The 25040-nt window shown below is 64.6% G+C and overlaps 1 protein-coding gene across 3 annotated transcripts in view; it reads left to right on the top strand.

Annotated features, from left to right (window-relative positions):
* The window catches only part of GNG7 (G protein subunit gamma 7), a 112822-nt gene extending 90223 nt beyond the window's left edge, over positions 1-22599 (top strand). For 2 of the 3 annotated variants that reach the window (XM_045990465.1, XM_045990466.1), the window contains exons 3-4: positions 17156-17272; positions 19799-22599. In XM_045990465.1, the coding sequence (XP_045846421.1) occupies positions 17192-17272; positions 19799-19924 (207 nt within the window). In that variant the 5' untranslated portion in view covers positions 17156-17191 and the 3' untranslated portion in view covers positions 19925-22599. Of the gene's footprint in view, positions 1-4844; positions 4908-5502; positions 5555-7989; positions 8095-17155; positions 17273-19798 lie in introns of those variants that run through there. The other variant, XM_045990464.1, reaches the window with a different exon arrangement.
* The last annotated feature ends 2441 nt before the right edge of the window (positions 22600-25040 follow it).

Raw genomic sequence — 25040 nt, 5'->3', positions numbered from 1 at the left:
GTCACCGGGGCTGTCGTCAGCTCCGGGGCTCGTCCGCCGCTCCGTCCACCCTGGGCTTCGTAAACATAGCCGCACCTGGCCACGCCAGCAAGGAAGAGCTGGCGAGGGTGGGGCGGGACCGACGTGCAGGAGTCTGCACCAGAGAACCCGCTGGCCGCCCTGCAGAGGTCCCCGCAGATCCCACGAGGTCACACGCCCTCATCTTGGGTGTCCTCCATGTCCCGCGCGCCGTCCGTCCTGGGTCCTGCGGAGACCCTGCCCGCGGCAGCCACGGCTCCCCTTCAGCTGGAGTCCCAGGAGACTCGGCACGGCCCAGGCGGCCCCGGGCTTGGCTGCCTTCCTACAGTAACAAGAAAAGGCGTAATGGAATTTGGACGGTTGAGAAAGGGGATGTCAGCGTGAGCAGAACCAGACACTTGATCTCATTGTTAGAAATTCCGCACGGGTCATCGAAACCTCATCTTGGGGCAGAGGCCACTGGGAGTGGAGATTAACTCACTCCCAGAAGAGGTCTCCCACAGACCCGGCGCTGGCACCCGGCACCCCGTGGCCAGCCGCGGCCACCCGTGGCCACCCGTGGGCACCCAGGCCCTCCGATCCCTCCCTCCAGTCGCTGGGTCCCAGGGCTGCCGTGGTGTCGTCCCCCTCTGGAGGGTTTCGTACGCGACACCTTCTCCCGCTCCTAGCATCACACGCCTGATGCGGCTCCTGGTCCGCGACCCCCACCCCCCGGTGAGCCTGTGGCCAGCAGCCCCGTGGCCGAGGCCTCTCGAAGCCCTCCCCTGTGCCCACACGGGCTGGAAATGGCATCCCGGGCTGGGCCGCTCGCTTCTCTGTCCCATTACTCTCTTTGGGGTCACGCATCCATCCAGACCCACGTGGGTCAGCACTCGGCGGGGTCGGGGGCTCCACACGGACATCCCAGTGCTTTGCTGTGGTGCAGAGAGAGGCCCCCGAGGCCCTCCTGTCTGCACCGCGTGGACATCTGGGGCCCCTTCGGAGTTCTGGCCCGCCTGGACACCGAGGGTGCGTGGTGCGCACCGGGAACATGTGCCGGGAGCCATACTCCTCCTTTGACTCCGGTGGGCCCGGCACGGCACACGGTTTCATGGGAGAGCTGCCCTGTGGGGCTGAATATCCCCAGGCCAGGCTCTCCTCGCCGGCACAACGGCCACGGGGCTGGGGCGCTCCCTGCAGGGCCTTCCGGGCATCGGGGGTGCGGAGCAGCATCCCTGCCCCACCCCTCCACGCCAGGAGCCCCCCACTTGTGATGACCACAGACAGAGTCACCCCGGCGACACCCCACTGCAGACCCTGCGTGCCCCATACTCTCCGGTCTCACCCGTAGAGGGCCGCTCGTCCTTGTTGTTCTTCACTGCTGACGTGAAAAATGTCCCTCGTGACAGCTTAGGAAGAGGCCCCCTGGGTCTGCTTTGTCCCGGACTTCCCAGCCACACCAAGAGGTGGGGTGGGACATCCCCAGGGACTTCACGGATGCTGTGTGACACGTTGTGCTGGCCAGTGGCCCAGCGGCCGAGAGCAAGGGGCCGCCACAGACGGCCCAGGTCCGAGGCCCGTCCTCCGTGTGTGCCTGGACAGGCCGCCCTCTTCTGCAGAGCGGACAGGAGTTGAGGTGCGCAGGAGCCCCCGTCTTGGTCCCTGGAGCCTATGAATATGATGTCTGCCATGGCAGAGGGCACCTTGAAGCAGGGAGCAAGTCACAGCCCCCAAAGTGGAGGTGACCCTGGGTTCCTGGGAGGCCCAGCGTCTCCACGAGGTCATCACGAGAGGGAGGCAGAGGGCGGGGGTCTCAGAGACGGGCAGGCCCTGCGCTGCCGGCGGGGAGGACGGAGGGGGCTGCCGGGCAGGCAAGGGCAGGAGCCGGGTCTCCCTGGGGCCCTGGAGGGACCAGCCCTGCCCGTGCCGGGGTCATAGCCCTGGGAGGCTCATGTCCGATTTCTCCAAAATCGTCAGATAATATATGTGTGTGGTTTTAAGCCACCAGGTTGGTGGTCATTTGTCACGGTGACCACAGGGGATGCATAAAGGGCCCACGGAACGTCCACGGGGCTGTGAACAGCCCGAGAAGGGGTCTGGGCCAGACCGGCTGTGCGCCTTCTCAGAGGAGATGACGTTCCCAGGGTTTTGTTGACGTAGGAGCTCCTCGGGCGCAGGGGGAGAAGGACCTGCCTGAACCAAGCTGGAAGGCTGGGGCTGCCCGACCCTCCTCCCCGGCCTTCCCGCCCTTCACGGGGCCCGGGTGATGGCATTTCCTCGGTGCTCGGAAGCCGAGAGCAGGAGCACTCAGCATCCCGGCCCAGCCCCCCTGGCTTGCAAACCCTCACATGACGGCCGTCACCCCCCGGTGACAGAGGGAGCCTTCTCCTCCGCTCCCGCATCCGCCGCGGCGTCAGCCTTGGTCACCGCCCGCGCCCACGAGCGGCTCATTCTTGGGCTCCGCGCCCGCAGCCCCCGGCGGCACCGGCGTGCCCTGCAGTGTGTTTTCCCCTCACTTGTGGGGACCTCATTCATTGCCGAGTCCCCAGCCCTTTCTAAATATAGCTGCCCCGGGGACCGATTTGGCCCACACACAAAAGGACCAGGCTGACAGGGAGAGTCACGAGACGCTGTTTGCCACGGGGTCGGTGGCTGCTCTTGGGAAACGTCTACCTAGCGAAATGCCGGCTGCAGCGTCCCCGCCCCCGACTCACCGAAAGGTCATGGATGCGCAGAGGCTCAGAGGAGGCCCTCACGTGGCCGGCCCGCCCCACACCAGGCCAGGGTGACCGTGACCCTGGAGAAGCTGCGGGCAGGGGTCGGGGGACCCAGTGCTTGGAGCCCCACAGGGGCCTCAGAGGTGGGCGGTGGCGGCCGGGGTTGGGGGTCAGAGGCTCTGCGTCTGCCCAGCACTGAAGTGCCAATGCCGACACGGCTCTGGGGCTCTCCGGGGGTCCCCGCTGTGGCGTGACCCTGCTGGGGGCCAGGGGCTGACCCCAGCCCAGCGTCTGGGGACTCCAGGAGGCACCTGCACCCCCTCTGAGTTTCTCACCTGCTGTCCAGACCGTGCTGTCCTCCCTGTGGGCACGTTTCTCCAGAGTCCTGCACGGGGTCTCTCCCGCCTGCCCCCGACGCTGCTGACAATCTGGGCAGGTCACTCTGCGGGGGCGTCCAGAGCACTGGGGGTGGGGGGGTCAGCAGCAACCATGGCCCCTGGGGGCACGGTCACTTCTGGCTGGGGGTCCCTGTTCTCGGCCTCGTGCCGCGTGGGCCCTGACCAAGGGCAGTGTGCTGCCCCCCCCCCCACCCCCGTCTCCCTCTGTTTCGGTTTGGAATTTCTTCCCTCGTCGACATCAATACCCCGTCTCTCCTTCTGCACATGGTGTGCCCAGGAACAGTGCTCTCCTGGCACGGGGGCGGGGGGCTGCGTGCCCCGTCCCGGCATCGTTCCCCCACCCCGCTTCCCCCAGAATCTGGCTGCAGGTTCGTGTCTCCTGGGTTTGGGTTTTTTCTTCCCACTGAACGGTTGGCAGGGCCGGGAGTCTCCCTGTCCTTCCCCGGGAGAGACAAGTTCAGAAACTCTGTGAACTGTAAAACTGCTGGTTCCGGAGGGTTTAAAGCAGACTTTAAAGCTGTTTCTGTTCTCCCCGAAGGTGAGGGGTCGCTGTGCCGCCTGCCGCCTGCCCCCTCCCGGCCTCTGCAGCCCCACGGGCCCCCACCCCATGGCAGCCGGCCTCCCGGGGGCTCTGACTCCCCCGCCCCGGGATCTCCGAGCTGGTCGTCTCCAGGCCTGGCCGCCGGGGGAGGAGAGGAAGGCGCGCTCGTGCCCCTGTGTACCAGAGCCGCGCGGGAGGCTGGGGCCGTGATGGACGCGGCGGGAAGCCGCTCGGGGCCGGCATCTGTCCCCAACAAGCTGGCTCCCAGGTCTGGAAGTCAGAGATGGGGCACAGTGTGGCTGGTTTCCTGGCTCGGGGTGTCACCGGGCCGAAGTCGGAATGTCTCCTCTGGAGCTTGGGGTCTCCTGTGCCCATTCACAGTGCTCTGGGAGTCAGGCCTGCGCACCCGCAGGACTGGGGTCCCCACTCCTTGCTGCCTGTCAGCTGTGAGCGGCCACCCCTAGTCCGCGCCCCAGGGTCTCCATCTTTGTTTGTTTTTTAAGATTTTATTTATTTATTTGACAGAGAGAGAGATCACAAGCAGGCAGAGAGGCAGGCAGAGAGAGAGGGGGAAGCAGGCTCCCTGCAGAGCAGAGAACCCGATGCGGGGCTCGATCCCAGGACCCTGAGACCATGACCTGAGCCAAAGGCAGAGACTTAACCCACTGAGCCCCCCAGGCACCCCGGGTCTCCATCTTTGAAGTCGGCAACATGGATCTCTCTGCGCCACATCCCTTTCAAGCTTCAAATAGTTCCTCCTCCTTGGGACATCTGGGTGGCTCCGTGCGTGAAGCGCCTGCCTTCCGCCAGGGTCACGATTCCAGGCTTCTGGGATCGAGTCCTCCACCGGGCTCCCTGCTTCTCCTCAGCCTGCCGCTCCCCCCCCCCCCCGCCCGGGACGTGAGCTCTCGCGCGCGCGCACACTCTCGCTCTTTCTCACAAATAAATAAATAAAATCTTAAAAAGGAAATAGTTTCTCCTCCTTTTTAAGGGGCTCCCCTAATTAAATCAGGCCCACCAAGGGCGATCTCCCTCTCTTGAAACTGCTGCTGCCACATGGCAAGGCCTCTCCCCAGAGCGAGACCCGGTCATCTGCTTGGGTCCCAGCCACGCTGAAGGCCCAGGGCTCCTGCGTGGTCACTGGGGGCCATCACGGAGGGATGCCCCCACACTGTTTCATCTCTCCAACAGGCACACACAGCCCCTGGCTCTGAGGAGGGCTGCCCAGAGCCGCGGTGGCGGAAGCAGCCACCGGTGAGCACTCCCTGGGGAGCCCTCCCTGTCCAAGGTCAGGCTTGTTGATGCATCTTGTCCCAGGTCAGCGGCCCCTGCCGCTTACAGAAGGTGTGTGTGCGGGAGACAGGGGAAGGTTGAGCGGTGGGTTCCTGGGAGGGCTGAGCCCTGAACCCCGCTCACCTCGCTTTCCCATGCCATCGGCGCCCAGCTCAGCCTCGGGCCCGCTGCCATGCTGGGAACTCGCCTTGCAGGGGAGGTGTGAGCAGGCCACCCTGAGGGGCCCCAGGGTGGTCAGGGAAACTTCAGAGCCTGGGATTGCCCACATGAGACCCCGCCAGCGGCCTCCCACCTTCCAGCCAGCCCGTGTGCCCCGTGTCGGCCTGCAGGCAGCTCTAGGAAGCCCAAGCCCCCTGGGTGCAGAAACACGGTTCCCCCCGCAGCCCAGACCTTCTCCTGAGCTCCCTCCTTTTAAACAGGGTGTGTGGGGGGGGCGGCCAGGCAGGGTCCTTCAGGCCACCAGAACCCAGAGCACACTGAGCCTCTCCTGGAAGGCCCTTCCCTCCCGCTGCTGCCCCGCCAGGCGCATTTTTCACATTCTTTTCCTGCTGCGCAGCCCGGCCCGCCGCTTTCAGAAGCCTCTGCTGGCATGCCTTCTTCCTCTTCTGGTAAGGAGCGGGCCGGGCCGCTGGGGTGCGGGCTCAGAGCGGGCTGGGAGGGGCGCTCTCCCCAGCTATGAGAGCTATGTGTGGAATTCGGAGGGATCGCAGGCATTTTCCTCTGGCGTCTTTGCTTCCTGTGCAGCGGGAAAACACCTCCAAGGGCGGAGTCAGCACCGGGGCTGAGCCGAGGGGCTGCACCCGCTCCCTGGAGGGAACTGCAGCCGGGGGCATGTGCCCGGAAGGCAGGGAGCCCCGCAGGACCCCCGTCTGCGCCTTGGCTCTGCACGCCACCACTCCGAGGTCCGGCCTATGCACCCTCGTGGTGGGGGGGTCTCGGGTTCCTGCTTGCCGTGCGTCCCCCCGTGGGCGGTCCGGACGCAGTGCTGCCGAGCACCCTGGCGCGACACAGGGCCCCAGTGACCTCCCAGAGCACCCGCTCCTCCGTCTGACTCACCGAGACAGAAGCCGCAGCCCACCCAGCCGCGTCGAGGAGCCAGGGAGACAGAAATCCGACCCTGGGAAGCCCTCTCAGTGGTCCTCCCTGGGGTGCCGAGGCGACAGGCCTTCCAAGGACCGCAGGGATTTCCCCAGCTCCCCCGGACAGCGCTGTGGGAAGCTGGCAGGGGAGCGTGCTCTCGTCGGTGGGAAAACATTCCCAGGACTCAGTCCCGGCTTCGCCTGCACGCCGCTGGACGGGAAGCACAAAGCTAAGACATTTTGTCATTAACGCCCACGCGGGGTTCTCTCAGAGCCCCCCAGCCCCCCAGGGCCCCTGACATCGGCAGTGTTCCGTAGCACAGACAGCGGCCTGTCCTTCCGCAAAGGAAGAAGCGGTCTGGAGGCTCCTGGACCAGTGTGGGTGCCGAGCACCTGACCTGTAGACCCTCAGACCCAGGAGCGCCGGAGGTCCTACTCCCCAAGCCGTCTGCCAAGCTACGGGGCCACAGAGGAGTCAAAGTCTGCTCCGCCCGACCTCAAAGCTTGACCCCGGGGGCAGGGGGAGCAGGCACCGCGGGGGACAGGGCAGTGTGGCGGGGTGTGGCCGGGCCGTCCCTGAGGCTTGTCTCCCCGTGAGTCCTAGTTTGGGAACTGCATTCAAACCCGGGTCCAACCTCCCCCAGCCACGTGGTCTCGGGATGGTTATTAAGGTGCAAACATCTTTGAGCCTCCAGAAACGCGAATCTTCCCGTCCTGCTGGAGGTCTGGCAAGCCGTTGATTGGCTTTAGCTCTGATTAGGAACACAGCGCCGGCTTGGGTTTCGACAGCAGCAAGATGAGGTCTTTCCTTTCTCTTCTTTTCCTTGTAAAAAATATTTGCTTAAAAACGTGACCTGCACACGTGACGAGCGTCCCTTGGCCGCCAGCAGCAGCGAGGGGCCCCCATGTGCCACCCCGGGGACGGACCCCGAGCCCACGATGCTCAGGGAGGGAACCAGACACAGAAGGCCACACGGGGTGTGAGTCCACGTGTGAAACGTCCTGTTTCTCTAAAATTTTGCGTGGGGATGGTTTTCGGCCGAGAAGTCATATGGCAAGATTTCTCCTGGATGGGTGATTCGGGGGGCCACAGCAGAGCATATTTTGGAGGAAGACATGGACCCCATGCCCAAGGAACCGGCAGCCCTCGGGACAGGCAGGCAGGCAGGAGTACTGATCCCCCCGGGTACACAGCACCCACACCCAGGGAGTGGGGTCAGGGGTCAGATGGCGGAAGAGGAGAGCTCAGTGGGTCTCTCGCTCTGGCCCTGGGCCAGACACAAGTGTATGTGTGTGTAGCTTCCAAACTGTAGAAGTGACCCCTGGAACAGAATAGCAGAACACAAGGGGGCACCCTAAAACGTTTAAGGTCGAGGTACAGAACAGCGGCTGAAAACCTGGCTGGCGGGGAAGGGAGCTGGCAGCTGGTGAGGGGCACCGGGGCCTTTCCCGGGGCTTTCCGGGGGCTTGCACTCCCTGTTGCGTTTCCCAGGAGAACTCGCGAGTTACTTCGACAGGTTCTACCTGGGGCTTTTCACTCCTTCACACATTCCCTCCTTCCCGTCTGGGCTCCTGTTTCTCTAACGTCCTCTCGCTCTCCCGTAACGAGGCGGGTCTGCCGGGGAGCCTGTCTGTGCTGCGGGTCTGGAAGCGTCGGTTTCACCTGAAGCCCTGAACACTCTCTTCGCCAGGTCTGGAGTCTTCCCGGAGTCCGCCTGGTTGTTGGTCCTTTTCCGTCCAGCACTGTGTGTTTTCTTCCTTACTTTGTGATTAACCGGTTTTATTAAGGCGTGGCTCACCGTCAGCGAGAGGAACAGACCTTCAGTACACAGCAGGGCGAGTTTTGACAAACGTACACCTGTGAACGCCAACACCTCGCTCGGGACGTAGAGCGTTTCCGCCGTCTGGCTTCTGGTGGGCTGAATACTTCTGAGCCCCACACACGCGGCTGCTCTCCTCCGTAGGCTGTTGTCATCGTGCCATCCTGCTTCACGGCATGAATTAGCGCGGTTTGCTTCGTCACGGTCCCGTCGGCGACGTTCGGGCTCCTTCCAGCTCTGCTCTCCTACGTAAGTCAAGACGTGCGAACATCCCGTACGAGTCCGTCGCTGGCAGTCTGCTTCTGTTTGTCTTGGGGAGGTCCCTAAGAGCAGAATTGCTGGGTCACAGGTGAGGCATGTCCTTAAGAAACCGCCAACCCATTTCCCAAGGTGGTTGTACCGTTGAACACTCCCTCCAGGAACGTGTGAAACTTCCAGCATTTCCGCGCCGTCCCCCGTATTTACAGCTGCCGGTCTTTTCCGCTTTCCCCCCAGAGTGCTCGGGAAGCAGCCGCCCATTCCAGTGTCCATTCGCGTCTGCGTGACGACTCACCAGGGAGCACCTTTTCGCGGGCTTCCTGGCTATTTCTCGGTCAGTGCCTAAGACGTTTATCCTGCCCGAGGTTCTAGGACCTCTTGAATCTGTGGCTGAAAGGAGTATTTTGTTGAATCCTCAGTTTGGAGAAACGGTCTCTTGTTAGCACTTCAGGGATGACTCCTGCTCCGTCCTCCCTCTCTCCTTCCTGGGCCCTGGGCACGCATGTTACTCCTTCTCTTACCTTCTCTCCCGTCTTTCTCTGCCCTCTGCGTCTCCGTGTGTCGCCCTGGGTGTTCTCCCCTGAACTGTCCTCCAGCTCACCAGCTTTCTCCGTAGCTTTAACGATGCCGTTCTCTCCACTGAGTTCTTGGGCTTCAGACGTTGGCGTTACGCTTATGGCCGCCGGTTCTTCTCTCGTGCCCAGGGCTGCTGAGATTCCAGCCTCGCCTCTTTATCTCTTTGGACGTAATTAACACAATTACTGTAAAGCGTCTGCCAGCTCCGGGGTCGGGAGCCCCTGTGAGCTGTTCGTCTTGCCTGTTGTTCCTCTTGGGTTTTGTTTGTGGGCTCTTACCTCCTTGTACACCTGGTTATTACTCGTGAGCTAGACACTGCGCTTGCCGACTTGTTTGTGGAGATAATTTGAATCCTAAGATGATGTTGTTTTCCACCAGAGAAGCTGTCCATTTACTCATGCCCGGCGTTTAGGGCTGCCCGAAACCTGGGATCACCTCCGCCCGGTTCAAGGTCTGAGTTTATGTGGCTCTCCGCTGCGGTCGCTTTAAGCGCATACCCATATCCCTCTGTGTGTGTGATAATCACGGGGACCCCATCATTTTGCATGATGATTTGGGAAAAGCTAAGGTAATGTCACCCATGGCAAAAGTGACAGTAAAATTAAATTCCGTCTAAAACGCAGTCTAGTCAAATGCTGCCAAGCGTTCAAGAAGACCCCACGCGGCGTCTGCCATGTTGCCCCACATCGCCACGTCCGAGTTCTTCTCCTGCTTGGACCACACTGCTCTGCTCTCCCAGTTTGCGCCAGGGGGAGTTCGCCCAGCGCTCGCCCTTCGGAGGGCCCCAGAAGCCAGTCTCTGCGTCGCCAGCCTTGCAAGCTGACGGAAGCACCTCTGAGGCCTCTTAGCAAAAGTGACCCCAAAAGCCGGACTCCCGGGCTTCCCTCCTCCCCCAGACCTTAGCTATAAATTCTTCGCTAATAACCCTCCAGCGCCCTCAAGCACATGCGTCTGGGTTCTACCCAGCTTCCTGGTTGCCCTCAGCAGGCTGTCCACGTTGGCGTCCCACTGTGGTGTAAGCCAAAATCGGCGGACAGAGGACTTGGTTCAAAGTGCAAGAGACTTAGTCTGCAGAAGCCATGAACGTGGGTCGTCTGGATCTCAGAACCAGTGGGTGACAACAGGGATTCCCTTCTCCGCTATTAACAGCTGCTGCCTTATTCTCCGTGGGGGAAGCTGAGACCCAGGTCGGGGCAGAGCTGGCACGTGAACCCACTTCGAGACCCGCCTGTTGCACCTTCTGGAGCCGGGGCCGCCTTTGTCCTTGGAACGCGGTGCCCGGAAATCAGTCCCATTTCTCCCTGAGACCCGACAGCGCTGGGGGCTCAGCAGGGGCTTCGCGGCTGAGGGTCCCCAGAGCCCGGAGTGCCTCTGATCACGCCCACGCCTGTCCCACCCGGCCCCTGGGCATCTGAGGGGCGTGACCACCGCGGGCAGCAACTCTGTGGGGAGCGGGATTTCTCAGTAGCTTGCAGCAAGCCGGTCCCGCCCCCTCCGCGGCTGTGCGGGACACGGCGTCTGTGCCCCCATCCCCAGCAGCTGTGTTTACAGTTAGCCGTTGTCACAGCTGCCTCCGACAGGGTCTCCTCCGTGGCTGCTGGCCTCTGGGCGCCCCTGTCCCTCGGCACTGGAACTTGGGGACCTGGAGGTGTGCGGGGCCCGGCCCGGGGAGGGCCTGACACTCTGAGCACTGCAGAGTTCTCTGGAGCTCAGAGACGGGCGGGAACTTCCCCACAGCCACACAGCTCGGAGGTCTGCCGAATACAGCCCGCCGCCTTCCGCTCGGCTCCCGCTGCCGCTTTGCCTCCTTTCCACCTGCAGCCTCACCGCCCTGCAAAGTGGCGGGTAAGTTCAAGGGCAGCTCGCCCTGGGTGACTTGCAGTCACAGAAGGTCGTCGGATGCTAAGAAAATTAAACCCCTTTTGAAACAAGCTTCTGTTTCCGTTTATTACATTTCAGTCCCAGAGAAACTTTACGTTTTGCCCAAATGAGCCTCTCTTAGCTACAGTTTCTTCAGATAAAGGACTTAGATCCTGGCCCCGGGGAACATGAGGCAGTGTCTGGGGACGTCTGCAGCCGTCACAATGGGGGTGCTCTTGGCGCCGAGCGGGTGGGGCAGGGGAATGTGGCCCCGGGGTCCACAGCACGAAGTGAGAAGAGACTGTGCCCCCTGCCGCTGGCCAAGCGTGTTTACGACGTGATGAACACAAGGGCTCAGCCGCCTCGTAGCTTTGCAGACCGGAGCCCAGAATGGTCGCACTTTTTCACCTGCGTCTGCCCATCCACCCATTCAGCAAACATTTATCCCAAACCTCGTGTGCCCCATGGGGCTCACGGCAGCGTGGGACAGGCCTGCAGGCAGCCCAGCTCGCTGAGGAGCTCGGGAGGAAGGGGCTGGACACTGGGTCAGGGATGGCGGCCAGACCCTCCCGGAGAGAAGGACGGGGGCGAAAATCCGTGCTGCAGAGAAAGGAGCCGTGGGCGGGGGGGGGGGGCGGCTGGGGACACCTGAGCGGGCAGCGGGCAGCCTCAGCGTCTCGACCTCGTGATGTCCCGTGGTCGCGTAGGACACGTCACCGTCGGGGAGAAGGGCGCACGGGGCTATAGTATTTTTGCAATCCCTGTCGGATTATTTCAAAGTGCAAACGAGTGTAGTGACTTTGGAAACTGGAAAATATTTAACTTGTGCAGTTAAACAGACACCTGCCGGAGCAGCTGGAGGTCCCACGCCCAGGCTTCCCCCAGGAGGACCCGGAGCGCGGGCTCCCACAGACCCTGGGCACGAGCGCATTGCGGCATTCTTCACAGTCTCCCGCGCCCTGACCTGGCCCGGTTGGCGGAAGGGCCAACAGGCCCCGCCGTGTCCCGGGTGGGCTGTGGGCTACTGCACAGCCCCGAACAGGAGCCGCGGGCCCGCGGGCCCCACGACACGGCGACCCACCAGGCCATCGGCCGAGGGAGCAAGGCCAGACCGGCCCGCGGGCCTGTGTTTGCAGACTCCCGGCCCGGGGCCGCAGGGGCTGGCTGCAAGCGCAGCAGCACGGCGCGCGTCCCAGGGGGACAGAGTCTGGATCTGGGGGTGGTGTCGGCTGCCTGGCGGGATGTGTGTGAAGCCTCACTGACTGTGTGCCCAAAAGGACAAATTTCACTGTCCCTGTCCACTGTCCCTGAGCGGGAAACACTTCGCTGAAGGAAGTCGTGCAAATAATCGCTAACGAAATAGTCACTCAGGGGTGCCCGGCGGGCCGGGTGGGTGGAGGTGTGACTCTCCATCTCGGGGTCATGAGTTCGAGTCCCACGTTGGGCACAGAGCCTACTTAAATGGTCACTTTGAGGTTCCCTGTCTGCCTTTACCCACGCGTATCTTTTTTTTTTTTTTAAGATTTTATTTATTTATTTGACAGAGATCACAAGTAGGCAGAGAGGCAGGCGGGGGGCGGGGGAAGCAGGCTCCCTGCTGAGCAGAGAGCCCGATGCAGGACTCGATCCCAGGACCCTGAGATCATGACCTGAGCCGAAGGCAGAGGCTTAACCCACTGAGCCCCCCAGACGCCCCTTCACTTTGGTTTTTACTGGTTAAATCACTTCTTACCTGAATTGCTTCTGTGAGCCCTTGTGCCGCACCTCCGGGGGGCCCGGCCTGCATGGGATTAACGCCTTACGGGGCTGCCTGTCAGCTTCCGCGTTGCGGTGGCCTTGGCCGGGTCGGTGGTGGCCTTGGTCTCCAGTCCAGTTGGCACTTGTCGTGAAGTTCTACCCGTTTCCAGAAGACCAGAGCTGCCGACCTCCGTGCTTTCTGTCGTTCAGTTGCTAGAACCTAACTTCTCCGAGACTGAGAATGAGCACCCGGTACAGCTTCTCTGATCTGTGCACATTTTCTTCCCGACTCGGTGGCTCTTTACAAGGAATCTCTTGGGTGTGAAATAGAGTCTGAGCCGGTCGGTGGTTCTCGTGCCAGACCGGCTCTGCTCCCTGGGGACACGGGACGACGTCTGGGGATGTCTGCGGCCGTCTGGACCGGGGGTGCTCCTGGCACGGAGGGGTGGGGGTCAGGGACGGCCCGTAGACACCGTTCTGTTTCCCCATGTGGCCGCGTCCGCAGCCCCCCGTGGAAGACACGCTGCCCCTGCCCGTGACTCGTTTGACCCTGTGTGCACGGGAACCTGGTGTCTAAGGGCAGACCTGTTCCTTCCCGGGGTGACTGCCCCCTGGTCATGGTGCCTCAGCCTCCCAACCTAGCCCAGGGCGAGAGGCTCCGCTGTCCTTCCTGTCACACGCGCCCACGGGAGAGTCTCACACAGGAGCCCCTAGGCTCGGCGTGGCTTCCCAGCGCCGGGGGGCGTCCCCCGAGCTGTGCCCTGGGCACCTTGCAGGGGCAGGACCGGGAGTCAGGGCCAGGACAGACAGCCCAGCCCGCTCCCTCCTGTCCCCAGGCCCACTCCCTCCTGTCCCCCAGGGCCCGAGCAGGTCCGGCCAGGTTGGGCGCCGTCACGTGCTGCTTGTGGGCCAGCACGGAGCGAGGAATGTGCTGGGGCTGACTCAGCGCCGCCGTCTGTTGTGCCGGGGCTACGGCTGGGCCATGAGTCAGTGACTGGCTATGACCCCCGCCAGGACAAGGCTGAGTCTGCCGCGTGCACGGCGGTGACACAACCAGCGTCTGGTCCCAGCGTCTCAGCACACGTATGCGGGGGCGGGGCACGTGCACTCCCACATGCACACTCGCCCACATCTGTGCCCAGACGCACGCGTGCACGCTCACGTGCACACACCTGTACGCAGCCACACGCGTGCACACTCACGTACACACACATCCGCTGCACACGCACTCGTGGGCACGCACATCCCCCAGCCATCCTCCGGGGCCGTGCGAACCCATCCCGGAGGGAGCCTTTCGGGACGTGTGTCTGGAACAGGGAGCCAGCCACGCGGAGGGGCTTCGTGCTTCGGAGGGAGGCCAGGCTGGGGGTGGCCTCAGGGGCGCGGGGGTCCTGGGATCCCGGTGGCCGCTTCTGAGTGTGGATGCCCAGCAGGCGTCCCAGCCTTCCAAGGAAAACACGCCACGGGGCCAGCCCGTTTCTTCTCCGAACGCGTCTATATTTAGCGCTGAGTAATTTAGGTATTTGTAAGCCCAACCAAGGGCCGTTTTCCCTGAGCTGGATGTTTTGTGGCTGCTTTGAAGCTCTCTGCTGAATCAGAGCCTTCTGGAAACCCACACGTGGGCTCTGTGCTCCCAGAGCAGACACACTCAGGCCTTCTCTGGCCCAGAAGGGGGCTGGATGTCTGCCGGAAGGGGCAGGGAGCCAGGCGGCAGGGAGGGGTCTTTCTCCTGAGACTTCTGCGGAGGTCACTTTGGATTCACACGCAGTCGTAACAAATCAGAGGCCACGTATCACTCGCTCAGTTTCTGCAGCCGTAGCAACGTGGACGTAGGGCCGCCATCGCAACCGGGATGTCCCCACGATGCCGCCCACTGCCTCACGGTTGCTGCGGTCCCGCGCGTGCGTGTGTGTGGAACTGTGCCGGGTTGTCACAGGTGCGGGCCGTGGGGCCCCCCGCCCCCCTCAAGGAGTCCACGTTTCCAGTGCTACGAGGAGCCCCCTCCTGCCCAGGCCCCCCGCCCCCCAGAACCGTGACTCTGACCTCCACCCCGACAAATGTCTCGTCTCAGATCCGTTCTGTAAATGGAACCGCACGTCACGTAACCTTTGGGGACTGGCTTTTTTCACTCAGCCTGCCTGGAGACCCACCCAAGGTATTGTGTGTATCGGTGCTCCCCCCCTTTTTATTGCTAAATAGAAAATGTTTTGAAAATCTGAAATCCGGGTCGCCTGGCCGGCTCAGTCGGAGAGCGTGTGACTCTTGATCTCGGGGCCATGAGTTCGAGCCCCACAATGGGTGTAGAGATGACTTAAATAAATAATTAATCTGGAAGGAGTGAGGGAGGGAGGGAAGGAGGAAGGGAGGAAGGGAAAAAAAGGACGGACAGAGGGAGGGACGGAGGCCGAAAGCTGCCTTTACGTGTGTGCGGCCCCCGGCTCTGGTGACCCCGAGCAGACCGTGCCCGCTGCGTCATGACCAACACAGGCTGCTGCTCGTTACTGGCTAAGTGTCTCCCCAGACTCCGGACCTCGGGCTCTATGTCTGCACAGACACCCGTGCGGGTCGTCCGGGAGCCTCCTCAGCCTGGACGCTAAAGGCACTGAGCGGGTCGTCCCCGGGGGGTGGGTCCCGGGCATGGTGGGGGCTGAGCAGGATCCTGCCCCGCCGCGGAACCAGGAGCTCCCCTGGTCGTGGGATCCCCAGAGACCCCGACGCGCTCGGCCCGGTGTCCTTGGAGGACGCGATCAGCCGTTGGAACCGCTCTACCAGGGCCCCCAGATGAAGGCTGCGGGGAAAGTCGCATCTTGGCCGCCCAGGCGACGGGGAGAGTGTGCACGGCTGAATTAGGAAACTAAGCTGACGCCGCTCGTCCGGTGCTGGTGTAAACGCGGGTGGCCCGGCCACTCTGGACGACAGCGTGGCGTCTCCTCTGAAAACTGAACCCGCAGTCCCATCCCTCAGCGTTTATCTCAGAGACAGACCCTTGTGTTCGCACAAAAGTCTGCACACAGTTGGGGGCGGCTGCGTCATGAGGGCCTCAAACCGGAATTGGGCCAGATTGACCTTCTGCCGGCGAACCGCGGGGCGGTCGCCGCTCTGGGCGCGGGACCTTGACCTTCCGCAGGTGAGCTGCGGCCGCCCCAGGGGGGACCGCCGCTCTGCGGGGAGCTAGCCACGCACACGGCCGTCTGGGTGCCTCTCCTGGGTGCCCCACGAGGGTCGGCCCCGTCGGGGAAAGCCAGTCCCTGAAGGTTATGGTCGTACGGTTCCACTTACGCACCGTTCCTGAAATGACGGAAGTTTGGAGAAGGAAACCCCAGTGGCGGTCGCCGGGGCCGGGTGGGGTCAGGGCGACGCGGGGGCCGGAGGGACGCCCCGTGTCCTCCATGCCTGCGTCCCTGTGCCTTGCGGTTTTGTAAGCCGTCGTCGTGGGGGAACCGGGCACAGGGATCGGTCCTTCCCTGCCACTGCGTGTGAGCCCACAGGCGCCTCCAGACCCTGGGGTCATGAGAAAAATGGTCCATAAAAAGGCCTGGGACGGAAAACCGGTCACCCTCAAACACTAGCAAAGCCGGAATCATTGGTGCAGCAAAAGGTTGGTCTTCTCGCTGGGCGAGCAGGTGGGGAGGCCCCAACCGGCCCTGAGCCCCTGAGACGTGACAGCCACTTCCTGAACGTGTGGGGGTGCGCGCAGACCGCTGGGTGCCATCTGGCCGTCAAAGCAACAGGCGCCCCCCCCGCCGAGCAGCGGCCCTCGGAGAATTCACGGAAGGCTGCTCGGGGTTCGAGAGAGGGTTTCTCCGCAGTCATTTACCCGCACCGAGCGGGGGCTGTGAGCCACCCTTGAGGAAGGCGTCGCGGGGTGAATAGTGTCCCCCCAAATTCACGTCCACCAGAACCTCAGAATGGGTCTTTTCAGATGGGTCTTTCCTCCTTTAGGAAGAGGAGGTCATGGCTGAGGGTGTCCCGGTGAGAAGGTCACGTGAGGACCAGGCAGAGGTCGAGGGACGTGACCACACCAACCGCTGGAGGAAGAGCCTCCCCAGACCCTCGGGGGGGGCGGGGGGGCAGCCCTGCCCCCGCCTGCACCTCAGCCCTCTGAGCTCCAGAATGTGGGAGGGCGGATTCCTGCTGTGCTCAGCTCCCTACTCTGTGGTATTTGTCCTGGCCTCTGCGGGACATCAGAAGCAGGAGGCCCCGGCGGCCTCCTGTGGGGGCCCCGGTCACGGCCGGGCCTGGCGAGGAGAGTCGGAGGCAGGGACCCTCGCAGGAGCCATGGCCGCGGCTGAGCGGGCTTCTCACAGGGTGGGCCATCCTCCGGGCAGACGAGCCTCGGGATGAAGGAAGCGGAGCCAGACCCAGGACCCACAGCACACAGGGCCCCCCGGGGGACCCGCCACGGGCCAGAGCCGGGGTCTCACCCAGATGACTCTGAGTCCCCCCGGGGGACTTGGGCCGTGTCCGGACGCATCTGTGGCTGTCACAACTGGGGCATCAAAGGGTGGGGGCCGAGGATGTGCCGGGGACGCCCCCAGACCGCGACCCTGCCCAGGGTCAGTGGTGCGGAGGGGCGGGGAACGGAGCAGGGCAGGGATCAGAGAACGTGCCCCATGAGTCCCTCATTCTGAGTCATCCCCGTGTCAATGCTGTGGTTTGGCCAACGGCGCCGAAGGGCTTGGTGGTCACACCTGGGGAGCACCTACACCCCCTGGCACGGGGGACCCTGGAGACGCCTCGGCTGGGCCGCCCACCGCCCCCCACCCCGGGGACATGGGCACGGGGGCTCAGGTGGAGGCTTCTGGGAGGGGGCGTCCTCTGGCCACGGGGCCGGGGCTTCACGAGCCAGCTCACGTCCGTCTGCTCCCCTCCCCTGCAGCTCTCTGGACAGCGGGGCCGGCGCTGATGGCAGACAATGTCAGCCACTAACAACGTAGCCCAGGCCCGGAAGCTGGTGGAGCAGCTGCGCATCGAGGCCGGCATCGAGCGCATCAAGGTGAGCTGGGCGCGCGGTGGAGGGCGAGGAGACCCCTTGCCCGGGCCCTGCCCCGGACCGGGGGCTGCATTCCCTCTGTGCCCCGAGCTGGGCGGCCTCGGGCCACCCCCTGACCTCTCTGAGCCTCCGTTTCCTCAGTGGAAAGACCCAGCTGATACAAACCCTGTGCGGGGGACCCGAGGCAGGGCCGAGCCCACCCCCAGCCCTGGGGTTCCTGCCCTCGAGAGCCGCGGCCCAGAGGAGGGAGGACCCCGGGCTCCATGCCGGCTTCTTTCTTCACTTCTGCATTGTTTGGATTTTTTGAAATAAGTGTGTTTGCTTTTTATGCTAAAAAAAGAAAAAGGACAAGCAGTTCCTGCTCACAGACACTTAACCCTTCAGGGACCAGAGACCCAAACCAGAGCTCATTCTAGCCGGGCCCAGCTCTGCCGACTCAGTCTTCCCAAAAAGGGCCGGCGGCCCAGGTGTGGCCTCTCCCTGGAGAAAGACGCTGCCTTTTCGTCACACCCAAGTGCACAGGCCAGGAGGGCATGTGTCAAGAGTCAGGGGTTTTTTAAGGAACCTGTTCACAGACCGGGGGGCCAGCATGTCCAAAATCTGCAGGGCAGACTGGAGATCCAGGCCAGGGTTGACGTAGCCGCTGCAGTCCCCGAGGCCACCTGGAGGCAGACTTTGTCACCTCTGGAGGCCTTCGACTGATGGCACGTGGCCCACCCACACTGAGGGGCTCGTCCCCCTACTCTATGTCAACCCATTTACATGTTAATCTTCTATAAGAATGACCTTCCAGTGACATCTCCACTTGGGTCCTGTGACCTGGCCAAGTGGACGCATAAAACCGGACATCAGCGGCGTGGGGCTGCTCAGACCGATTCTCCGCACACCTGCCGCTCGGTGGTCCCAGCTGCCGCAGAAGCTCAGCAGCAGGGGTGGCCAAGCCCCCAGACAGACAGACACCTGCCTGTCGGCCCCGCGGGCGGGGAGGAGAGCTCCTGCAGCCCCCGGGTTGGGGAGGCAGCTCCCGGGAGGGTCTGAACGTTCCAGAGCCCTGAGCATTCAAAGCATTCCTCCGGGCTGAAGAAAGAGAAAGGCTTGAAAGCCTCAGTTGCCGCGGTTTGCTGGCGGAGAGCGCGATTCATTCCGGCCCCGTTTGATGTGCCGGAGGAGTCCCGCCACCCCCTCAAACGAGCAGGGCGGGATCCACCCTCCCCACTGCAGGGCCGCCTGAGGCTTTCCATCCCCAAACCGGCGATCAGAACCGCAAACATGGGCACATCTGAGAAGCCGGCAGGGCCAGGGCCTGGCAAGTGGCAGCGAGGCGGGCATGGGGGGCCCGGCCCTCTGGGCAGAGCCTTCCTGTTGACGCGGGGGCGTGAGCGGGGGGCCACCCGCCCGGGCCACCGCATCGTTATTTCCAGGGTCCGGAGGCTATTTTTGTCGTTTTGGAGGATTGCTTTCCAAATACAGCTCTAGAAACCGAGCTCATCCACGGCGGCGGCCCTGGGAGCGCCAGCGGGCTCGGGACAGTGGCAATTGTCTGTGTCTGTGGGTAGGAGTGTCCCCAGGGTGAACCCAGAGACCAGCCTGCAGACTGGGCAGCCCTGGGGACGAGGTCGGGCTGCCCTGGCTTTCAGGGGTGCAGGGCCCCAGACCGCAGAGCCCAAGGAGAGTTCTCACTCCTGCCTGTCCTGCCCGGTCACACCCGCTCCTGGCACGTGCGGAACCAGGCTCCCCTGACAGTTCCCACCACGGGGAGGAGACCCAGCGGCCCAGGATCCCTGAACCCCAGTGCCCAGCCCCAGCCCTGCTGGGGGGAGGGAGTGGGACGGCGCCCACCACAGCCCAGATGCACACCTAGATGGTGGGGTGCGGGGCTGGGCTGTGCCTCTGCTGTGATGAAGCACCCCTCTCCCCACCAGCTTTCCCAGGGGCTGAGTGGCCCTCCCTGCACCTGCCCCCTCCTCTTCTGGGGACGCTGAGGCAAGTGCCCCAGGTGTCCGCTCCCTCCCCAGGTCACTGGACTCAACCAGCTCAGGGGCGCAGCGAAGAAGGTCCCAGGAGGTGTTGGGTCCCTCTGCTGCTGGGACAGCGCCTCCTGTGTCCTCCTGGCTCGGGTGGGAATGGAGTCTTGGTCTGAATCCTAAAGAGGGCTCCGTCCTCCCTTGCCGGCGGTGATAACACACTCGTTTGTGCAACCACCGCCTGCTCACCCTGTTCCAGAACATTCCATCTCCCCCAAAGGAACCCGTCCCCATCAATAGTCCCCACGAGCCCCCTTCCCGTCCGGGGAGGAGCCTGGTCTGGGCGTGTCACCTGCGTGGACTCACACCCCGTGGGGCCTCCTGCGTCTGGGTCCCTCCCTGCACGTCGTGGGCTCCGTCCCCGGGACAACGCATGGGGGCCTCACTCCCGCTGGGGCCAGGGATGCCCCTGTGTGCGGGCGGACAGGTCGGGTGTGTCTGTCTGGGTGGGTGGACACGGGGCAGCCCGTCTGACCTGTCCTCTCTGGTCCTTGTGCACGTGCAGGTGTCCAAAGCCTCGTCGGAACTCATGAGCTACTGTGAGCACCACGCCCGGAGCGACCCCCTGCTGGTGGGCGTCCCCGCCTCCGAGAACCCCTTCAAGGACAAGAAGCCTTGTATTATCCTGTAGCCGCACCTCCGGGCGTCCCTCCCTCCGGCTCCCCCGGCTCGGGCGTCGCTCCCTGCGCTGGCAAGCGAGCCATCTCCAGTCCCAAAGCACTCAGTCCCTAAGAGAGGCGAGCAGCCGCCACCATGGATGCAGCAAAATGGGTCCTCCGGGTCTAGCTGGAGCTCCGAGCCCAGCAGCGCGGTCCTGTCCGGGCCCCGCAGGGAGACGCCGGGGGGCCGCGGCCCGTGGGGAGCCGCCGAAATGCCCGAGTGACGCGCTGACGGCGTCCGGAGGCTCTGGGCCGCTGTCAGGGTAGCGGCCGGGCCGGGCGGAGGAAGGAGATGGGGGACCTGGCGGTGGCCCCGGGTGCCCGGCACTTGGTGACCCTCACACCATTGTCCGTTTGTGGAAACACGGGCGCCGGGCGACGCTGCCGCGTTTGCGCTGCTCCTCCCCGAGCCGCCCGAGGTCGGGGTGCGCAGAGGGCCCAGCGCACGGCTCGGGAACCGCGTCTCCTCTCCGCTGAGCCCAGAGCCCGCAGCTGCGCGTCGCGGGGAGGCGGGTCTCCAGGCCCCTGCCCGGCTCCCGGGAACGGCTGCCTGTGTCGCGGCCCATTTTGAGCCCCCGCGGCGAGGAGGGCAGCGCGAACCGGCCGTGCTCGGCCCTTCCGGGCGGCTGTGTTGTGTTCTGTTGTGTTTTCCGCTTTTGCGCGTCCCCGTGGCCACTTTGCAGATGGGCGGTGGCCTGGGGAGGCCCCGCCTCACAGGTCAGAAGGCGTCAGGTCCCGAAAGCAGCTGCGGGCCCCGGGGGTCAGATGCCTAACCCGCTCGCCTGCCCTCCCGCGGCTTTTCTTCAGTCGCGTGGCCCCTGTGACGACCGGGACGGTTCCAGGAGCAGGAGGCGGAGGGAGGGCCCCGAGCACACCCGTCCCCCACCTGCCCTGCCCTTGCACCCCTGTGCACCCCCCCAGGAGGGTCCTCCCCTTACAGGCCGGGGCCAGGGCCTCGTGCCAACCCTCAAGGCTCCTGCTCCCCAGCCCCCAGCCCCTGCAAGTGCCACGGCCCAGACCCCAGCAGTACTAAGGTTTGGGGGTGGGGTGGACGCGTCCCCATGCGGGCTGGCTCCCCAGGGCACAGGCTGTAGGGTCCAGCCTCGCTCCCCGGCTCCCAGCTCTCTCCGGCTGGTCCGGGAGCACCAGGGGTTTTGGGGAGCCCAGCGTCTGCAAGCCTGCCGTCGGACGGGGGAGCCGCGAGGGCCCGATGCCCTAGCCGCCTTTCACTGGGTGGGAGCCAGCCTCTCACGGTCCCCAGCCGAGCAGCAAGACGGAGCAGAAGCCGTCTGCAGGGGGGAGGCCAGGGCTCGGGGGGATCCGCCCCGAGACACCAGACTGGGGAGGCGGTTGGCAGAGCAAAGCCTGTCCGGGCCCCTTCTGTGAAAGCCTTAATCCCTGGAGCCTGTCCTTCCCTCTGCGTCCCCAGCACCCCAGGCTGGTCCTCGGGCCGCGGGTCCCCAGCGAGGACGGGAGGCCCTGGTCTCAGTCCAGCCCCTCCCTACCGGCCTTGTCTCGCTCAGCCTCACCGCGTGTCCCCTGCCGGCGGCCCAGGTGTGGTTGAACGGAGTCAGGGAGCCCCACAGCCAGCGGCACCCCCAGCCCTGGAGTGAACCCCACCTCAAGTCAGAGCCCCCGGGACTGAGGGGTGGGGGCAAACTAGCCACAGAGAGGGTGAGGATGGGTGCGCCCCAGCCCCCACCATCACACCCACCCAGCTGCCTCCCCCAGGGGCTGCCCGGGACCTCGACCCCAGGAGGCGGCTGTCCCCACCGCGGGTGCCCTTTTAGCTCCTGTTGTCCTGCTAGAGTAAGTCTCCGTGTCCCTAGTGTAGACCCCGAGCGCCCGAGCCTTCCCTAGGCGCGTCCCGCATGAACACTGCGTGCACGGCGTCCGCGGCAGCGGACGGAGCTGGCGCCACAGGCCTGGGGGAGACCCGCGTCTCCAGCCACGTCATGGGGGGGACGCGAAGGGCACCGTCCCCAACACACCGAGTCTGGGTGTCGCTAGGGGGCTGGCAGCTGGAGCGCCTCCCCTCCCCTCCCCCATGCCAGGAAGGAGCTAGAATGTGCACCCCTCCCCACAGGTGACCCCCAGGCCAAGATTTAAGTGACTGGGGGCGTGACCCCTGGCCTGCGGGATGTGAACCGTGGGCGGCGGAAGGTGCTGTCCTGCCTGCGACTCCGGTGTCCGTGTCCGAGCGCTGGGCCTCCGGGCAGCTCCCCGGGCTCTGCATGGCCCCGCAGAGTGCGGGGGCCGGGAAAGGCCGTCAGCCTGCCCCGAGGGCGAGGGACCACGGGCAGTTTCCCGGCCAAGGTGAGGCCACCAAAGGTCGCGCTGGTCCTCCAAGAACACCTACAAAAGCCAGCCTGCCACGGAGTCCCCGGAGAAGCAGCCATACGTCGGGCCCTTGCCCGCTACCTTCTCGGTCCGTGGAAACCATTGCCAAACGTCGCAAAGACCGTTCCGGCTCCCAGAAGCCATCTGTGGCTCCAGCAGGTTCTACCCCATCTCCCGTGGGATGTTCAGTGGCTTTTATTTCCGATTTTTTTTTTAAAAGGGAAAAAAATTCCAGGTGCGGCACACCCACTTTCTTGCAGTGTTTTAATATTGTGTGGAATCGTTAATACAGAGTGACTAATCCCCAGCACGAAGGCTCCCTGGTCCTCTGTCCCTGCCACCGCCTGCGAGGGCTGGGGTCGGCGGGAGGGCGGGCCGGGCGCAGGGGTGACAGGCTGCCCCCCAGGCGCGCACCCCTTGCTGCTAGGAGGGGGCTGCGTGGATGGAACGTGGCTTCGGGCAGCCCCACGAGGTGGCCCTCAGCCTCCACGGGCCTTCCAGTTTGCAGCGAGAAAACCTCAGAGCGGCCTCCTGGGGGCCATCAGTGAAGCGTCTGCCTCCAGCTCGGGTCGTGATCTCGGGGTCCTGGGATCAAGCCCCGCATCGAGCTCTCTGCTTGGCAGGGAGCCTGCTTCCCCCTCTCTCTCTGCCCCTGCTTCCTGCTTGTTCTCTCTCTCTTTCTCTCTCAAATAAATTTAAAACGAAAACTTCGCGCTGCCCTGCGTGGGGATCAGCACGCCTGAGCCCTGTGCCCCCGGCTCGGGGTGGCCTCCGTCCAACGTGGGCCGCCCTCGTCAGGAAAGTGCCTCGCTCTCCTGAGAGCTCGGAGCGCCCCAGGCCGGTGGCCCCGCCGTCCAGGCACCCAGGGGCCACGCTCGGCCCCCAGAGACCCCAGGGGAGAAGGCGAGTGAGTGGTGGTCCCGACTCACACCAGACTGGAGAGAGTTCAAGTTTAGTAACAAATCTGCTCGCCTCCCAGCAGGGAACTTTGTGTAAAACATTTACAGATCCAGCTTCATAAAAATTACCCCGTTTGCATCCAAGAGCGTAAGATCGGAAGTGAGTTCAAAACCCAAACACAGAATTGCCCCCCAACGCACCAACCCCACGTGCGGCGCCCGCAGCTGCCGCTCACAGCACGGGGAAGGGGCCACTAGCCGATGAAGGACACACACGGCGCGGCCGTCCCCACATGGGAACACGATCCAGCCCCAGCGAGAGCGGCCGGACCCAGAAGGACCCGTCCCGCAGGTCCCCACTCCCGGGAGGGCCCCAGAGGAGTCCCGTCCACACGGACAGAGAGGAGGGGGTGGGGAGTCCGTGCTTCCTGGGGACGGAGTCTCCGTGTGGGGGATGGAAAGTTCTGGAGACGGGGCCGGGGTGGCTGCAGGACGGGGGCGTGTGCGGGCCGCCTGGCCTCAGAGCGGCTGCTGGCGGCGCCAGGCGAGGGCCAGCCCGGGACGAGGCCTGGCCGCTCTGCTCCGGGCCCGCACCTCAGGGACCCGACACGCGCCCACAGAAGGCCTCGGGGGTGTTCAGAGCTGCCTCTGTCTTGACACCCCAAACCCGAAGCCTCCCGGGCGTCCCACGGTGGCTGCAGAACCCGCGGGAGCCGTTCGTGCCCGGATCCACTCAGCAGGTCAGGGCCCTGCAGCCTGCCTGGGAGCCCCGGGCACGTGAGGGCGTCTGGGAGGCCCGGGCGCCGGCCGCCGGCTCAGGAGCGGGACCCGAGGACGCGCACACCCCCCTCCCCGGAGCCCGTGGCTGCGTCAGCCCCCGGGGGTCAGGAGTCCCGCAGGGACACGGAGTCAAACACCTGCAGGTGGGGGGGCCTGGGCTCCCCGGGGCGTGGCGGCCTCACAGGCCCCCCCAGCGGCGTCCCCGAAGCCATGAGGAGCAGGAGTCGTGGCAGAGGCCAGGGTGAGAAGGCCGCGCGGGGACCCCAGCCCGGGGACCTTCTGGAAGAGACGCCGCCACGAGACCGCGAATGGATGGGGGTGGGGCCGGGGGAGGGCGGAAGCCCGAGGGGGTGAACGCAGGCGACCTTAGGGCAGGGACGCGACCCCGCAGGACACGGACACGGTGCACGCACAGCAGGATCCGTTCGCAGAGACCCACACACCACGTTCGCCCCCAGAGCCAACCGGGCCACGGAGCAGGGGCTGCGCCCGACGCAGGGCCGGCGTCACCGGCGGGCAGCGGCGCCCCCAAGTCAGGCCCACTTTGTCCCCCAAGTCAGAGGCCCAGCGGGCACTGCACCTCCGAAAAGGTGGAAGGATGGCCGGAGGCCACACCGAGCCCCCACCGGGAGCGGAGGTCCCCGCCACGGGCTTCTGGTCTTCACTGAGCGCCCCGCCCCCGTGGGCTTATTTCCCACCGTCAGGCTCGCAAACACCCCTAGGGGTCGGCAGGGTGGGGCGGGCAGGGGAGAGTGAGGCAGTTCAGGAGGAAGCCGCGGGTGACCCGCACAGGCGGGGAGGGTGGGGGGCTCCCCACATGCAGGGGAAGGGTCTCCTCCCTCCAGCACAGCACCCCAGGACCCTCCCCGTTTCCTGAGCCTCGGGCTTGCACACTCCCACCCGGGGGCCCCTCTTTCCCAGAGAGAGTGGGTGCCAGGGCTTCGGGGGGCTGCTGTGGCGAAGGACCAGGCCCCGGGTGCCTCGAACCCACGGGATTTACGCTGTTGCCCTCGGGAGGCTCCAGGGGAAGACCCTCCCCACCTCCTGCAGCTCCGGGGCTCTTGCTGGT

Source organism: Meles meles, chromosome 20 (assembly GCF_922984935.1).
Source record: "Meles meles chromosome 20, mMelMel3.1 paternal haplotype, whole genome shotgun sequence".
Taxonomy (NCBI): Eukaryota; Metazoa; Chordata; class Mammalia; order Carnivora; family Mustelidae; genus Meles; species Meles meles.
This window is presented reverse-complemented; position numbering and strand designations above follow the sequence as displayed.